At 44.1% G+C, this 5116-nt stretch overlaps 1 protein-coding gene across 2 annotated transcripts in view; it reads left to right on the top strand.

Moving 5' to 3' along the window:
* The window catches only part of KLHL38 (kelch like family member 38), a 10797-nt gene extending 7749 nt beyond the window's left edge, over window positions 1-3048 (top strand). For both annotated transcript variants that reach the window (XM_023728161.1, XM_004372988.2), the window contains 2 exons: window positions 1661-1766; window positions 2698-3048. In XM_023728161.1, coding sequence (XP_023583929.1) covers window positions 1661-1766; window positions 2698-2987 — 396 coding nt within the window. In that variant the 3' untranslated portion in view covers window positions 2988-3048. The remainder of the gene's footprint in view (window positions 1-1660; window positions 1767-2697) is intronic.
* Window positions 3049-5116: the final 2068 nt, after the last annotated feature.

Here is a 5116-nt window from a genome sequence, read left to right as displayed (position 1 = left end):
TCTTCTGGTCTCAGGCTGATGAAGTCTCTGGTTTATGTGGTCCTTTCTGTCTCTTGGGCTAATACTTTCCTTGTGTTTTGGTGTTCTTCATTCTCCTTTACTCCAGGTGGTTGGGACAAATTGATGTATCTTAGATGGCTGCTTGCAAGCTTGTAAGAGCCCAGACACCACTCACCAAAGTAGGATGCAGAACATTTTCTTAACAAGCTTTGTTATGCCAGTTGACCTAGATGTCCCCTGAAAGCATGGTCCCCAGACCCCTACTCCTGCTACACTGTCCCTCAACGTGTTTGATTTAGCTTATCAATCTTTATGTGTTCCATTTCATTTTTGACAACTTCAATTTTCTTAGATTCATGCTTCATACATTCCACATTCTGATTGTTAATGGATATTTGTAACTGTTTCTTCTCATTTTGAGTCGTGCCACATCAGCAAAGGAAGGGCTCGAAAGCTTGACTCCCACCCTGTCATTAAGGTCGACTCTACTTTGAGGAGGCAGCTCTTTCCCAGTTGTATTTTGAGTGTCTTCCAACCTGAGGGGTTCATCTTCTAGCACTATATCAGACAATGTTCTGCTGCTATTCATAAGGTTTTCACTGGCCATTTTTTTCAGAAGTAGACTGCCAGGTCCTTCTTCCTCATCTGTCTTAGTCTGGAAGCGCCACTGAAACCTGTGCACCATGGGTGATGCTGCCAGTATTTGAAATATTGGTAGCATACCTTCCAGCATCACAATGACATGCAAGCCACCACAGTACAACAAACTGACAGATGCCTGGTGGCCTTTAATAATGCTGGTAATTATATTTTGCACTGAAAGAACTTCTAGCAAAGGGGAGTGCACCATTTTCCTCTGTAAATAAATGTTTTTGTTCCTTCTTTTGTTATCTATGAAGTCCATCCTGTATGTCTTATGCTAAATTTTGCATGTAAGGAACTAATTTACATTTGCTATTTGGGTTTCAAGCTGAGGGAATTAACAGAAGGGAATCATGATTTAGGGATCATGATTTGCTTTACTATTTCAGAGTACAGCAAAGGACAGCCTGAGGATAGAAGCTCCCCCTCCACCCTGCCCCCTCCTTTCTTCTTTCTTCCTTTTCTCATTCTTCCTTTTTTCTGGGACTCTATTGACCATCACGCATGAACTGTTCAAAAGCCTACGCCACCCAACCTCAGACTGATTCATGACTCTTAAGACCCTTTCAACCCCAGGACATGCTGGAACATTTAGAAACAAACATGAGCTTAGAGATCAAAGTGATTAAAAAATCACTGGTCTTATCAATACCCAACCAAGTTGCTCCATAGCTCATTAAAACAAAAAATGTCCCAAGCAAGAAAAACAAATGCATTCTATGATGCAGAACTCTTGGTCCATTCTGTAGAAATCCAGCCACTGGTCACATGGGGTCACATAAAGACCAATTTCTAATAATATTCTCCTTTCTGTTATTGAAAAATATTTTGTTACTGAAAATAACATTCCTGCAATATTAAAAATTGGAAAAAAGTGAAAAAAATCACTCCAACTGCAGTATCCTAATTGTTATTACTATTTATCTATGTATCTATCTATGTGTCTATCTATCTAACATTAAAATTCAGTGCCATGATTATAATGGGGCCGTGGGTGATTATAATATTTCTCCCTCAGGTTTACCACATTTCCAGAAACACGTGGTTCAAAATGGAGACGAGAATGATCAAGAATGTGTGTGCCCCTGCAGTGGTGCTTGGGGAGCGGATTGTCATTGTGGGAGGTGAGTTTAAACAGAGTATCGCTAGGCTGGACACAAACTTGGCATCTCCTGTGGAAAAAGGGTCAATAATAGACAGATGTTGTTCTACAAGCCGGTCTTTTTAAAAGAACATCCATCCAACCAGGGGAGTGTGAAAAGCTGGCACAGCTCGTTCCTCATCCTGAAGTTTCTCCACGCCTCTGTCTGTAAACAAGGGATAAAATAATACCTATTTCAAGGAGGTGTTGTGGTAATTAAATGCACTGGTGTCTCTAAAGCACTTAGCACTATCCCAGACACATGGTAAATGCTCAAAAAGTGTTTGGTAGTGTTAATAAAATATTTGCTACTGTGAATAATATTAGTTATTAAGGCATCATTTCTCTCTCATAGCAGCATTGTGTCATAGTTAAGAGGAGTGGTTTAGGGATTCAGTTAGACCTGAGTTCAAATCCCAGCTCTGCCACTAACTGACTATATACTCTGGCAAGTTCTTAATCTCTGTGTGCTTCAGTGTTCTCATCTGTAAAGTGGGGATCACAAAAGTACCCACCAGAAAGGGTTGTGGTGGAGACCCGCCCTCAGCTCCCAAAGACACTTTCTTGAATTGGTATAGTTCCTAGATGGGCATAGGACCGAGATGAAAAAGCTAAAAAGGCTGAGAAAGCTACTGGAATCAGGAGGCTGCTCTCCAATTTAAGAAGGGCTTACATGGTGCCTTAACTTGGGGTTAAGAACACAGGGGCCAGAGTCACACAGATCTGGGTTCAAACCCCAGCTCTGCCAAGTACCGGCTGTGTGATCTTGGGCAAGTGCTTAAACATTCTGGGCTTTCATTTCCTCCCAGTTCCAGCCTCAGGGTTAGGCAATGGCAGGATCAGACACGTACCTCCACTGACCTCCAGCCCAAATGAACAAGGCTGAGTTTACCAATGTGCCACTTGGTTTCCAGGTTACACACGGAGGATTCTTGCTTACGACCCTAAATCCAACAAGTTTGTCAAGTGTGCAGACATGAAAGACCGGAGGATGCACCACGGGGCCACGGTGATCAGGAACAAGCTCTATGTGACGGGCGGGCGGCGGCTGACCTCGGACTGCAGCATTGAGGACTCAGACGCCTTTGACTGCTACGACCCCGAGACAGATACGTGGACATCCCAGGGACAGCTGCCTCACAAACTCTTTGACCATGCCTGCCTCACTCTGCAGTGCATACCCCACACGTCCACCTTCCCATGAGGTGGATGCAAACCCTTCCGTCTTAGTCAAAATGTTTGCTGTTGGAAGTGACAGAAAACCAAAAAAAGAAACCAAACCCGTTGCCATCAAGTCAATTCTGACTCATGGCGACCCCATGTGTTACAGAGTAGAACTGTGCTCCATAGGGTTTTCTTGGCTGTAATCTTTACAGAAGCAGATTTGGACGCCTTTCTTCTGTGGTACGGCTGGGTGGGTTCGAACTGCCAACCTTCAGGTTAGTAGCAAACCATTTGCGCCACCCAGAGACCTTAAGTGACAGAAACCCAACTACAAATATCTGAAACCGATAAGATTCAGGGAGACCTCACAGGATTAAGTACCACAGCATGGAGGCCAGAAGTCTCTCTCTCTCTTCCCCTCTCCTGTCCCCTCCCCCTCACCTCATCTCTATTAGATTTCATTCTACAAAACAAAAACAAAAACAATGGCAACTGATGAACCCAGATTCCCTTTCTCTGAGCTTTGCATCTTCAGGAATCAGCTTTCTCTACCATTGTCCATAGATGAATCCCCAAAACTGATGCTAATTGGTCCTTTTTGATCCCATGCCTACCTCTTGAACCACTGTTCCCAGGGATTAACTAACTAGCCAGTTGCTATCAATTCAGTTCTGATTCATAGTGACCCCATGTGTGTCAGAGCAGAACTGTGCTCCATGGGATTTTCAGTGGCTGGTTTTTGAGAAGTAGATCACCAGGTTTTTCTTCCAAGGTGCCTCTGGGTGGACTGAACCTCCAACCTTTCCATTAGCAGCCAAGCATATTAACTGTCTGCATCACTCAGGAACTCAGTGTCCAGGGATGGGGTTATTATGATTAAGTAGTCCTGGATCATGCTGATATGGGCAGAGATGAGATTAAACATTGTGACGGACACCTCATCAAACTGCAAATAATAGAATAGAAGCAATTCCCCAAAGGAAGAAATACTGGGCAGACACAAACCACGTCTGCCCAGGACACCACTGAAATCAGAATGAGAGGACTGAGAGATTCAGAAGGGTCCTGGGAGCACCTGGTCCATGTGGCAGCAGCAGAAATGCATCATTACTGTGATTCTCTGCACTCTATGGATGGAGTACATTGAAATTCCAGAAAAGTACGTGCAATTCAGTATCTAGTGTTTGAAAAGTATCCTGCACTGCCAGAATAAAGTTTGTTTCTGCTGTCAAAGATGTTTTTCTCCAGCCTCTGGGGAGCTTTAAACCTGCAGAACTAATCAGGATTTTCATTTTGGTAAATGTTATGAGAACTGCTTTTTGGGGGGTGCCTTAGGTGGGGTTGTCCAGAGAAGCAAAACCAGTAAAATGTATAAATATATATATGTAGAGAGATTTATATCAGGAAAATGGCTCACGCAGTTGTAGAGGCTGGAATGTCCCAAGTCCATGGGTCAGGATAGAGGTTTCTTCTGATTCACATAGCCTCAGGGGCTGGCGAACCCAAGATTGGCAGATCAGAGAGCAGGGATCTTGCACACAGGCTGCGAAGATCGACAAATCCCAAGATTAGCAGGCAAGACTGCAGGTAAGCTGCTAGCTCAAGTCCCAAGAACTGGAGGTCAGACAAACAGGAGCCAGCTATAAGATCCAGAGCGAGCAAAAGCCTATGAGCCTTGCCAGAATGTCCACTTATATTCAATGCAGGCCACACATCCAAGGAAACTCCTTTTCCAAGGCTACTCACAGCAGATCCCATCACAGAGGTGATCGCCTTATATCAAATCTCATCATGAAAGTGATCACAACATCATACGACTGCCAAACCACTGAGAATCATGGCCCAGCCAAGTTGACACACAACCTTAACCATCACAGGGGGAAACCAATGAATTTGTTCGGCAATTACAGCAATCATTGCCCTCCTGATGCCACTATTGACTATTCCTGTAGCCCTCTTTATCTCAAGCTGCCCCCCACCCTGGCTCAGTCCCAAACTCAGGAATAAACTGAAGTGTAGAGAAGTGAGAATTACCTAGGAAGATATTTTAAAATAGGTCTGAGCCCCGAGTTCCGGCAAAATGGTGCTCTAGGCAGAAGCACCACATCGTCCCTCCACAGCAAAGATCCGAAAAACTAAGCCGAACAGAGAATACAACAATCCTGAAAC

The sequence above is a fragment of the Trichechus manatus genome, unplaced genomic scaffold (genome assembly GCF_000243295.1).
Source record: "Trichechus manatus latirostris isolate Lorelei unplaced genomic scaffold, TriManLat1.0 scaffold00022, whole genome shotgun sequence".
Taxonomy (NCBI): domain Eukaryota; kingdom Metazoa; phylum Chordata; class Mammalia; order Sirenia; family Trichechidae; genus Trichechus; species Trichechus manatus.
This window is presented reverse-complemented; position numbering and strand designations above follow the sequence as displayed.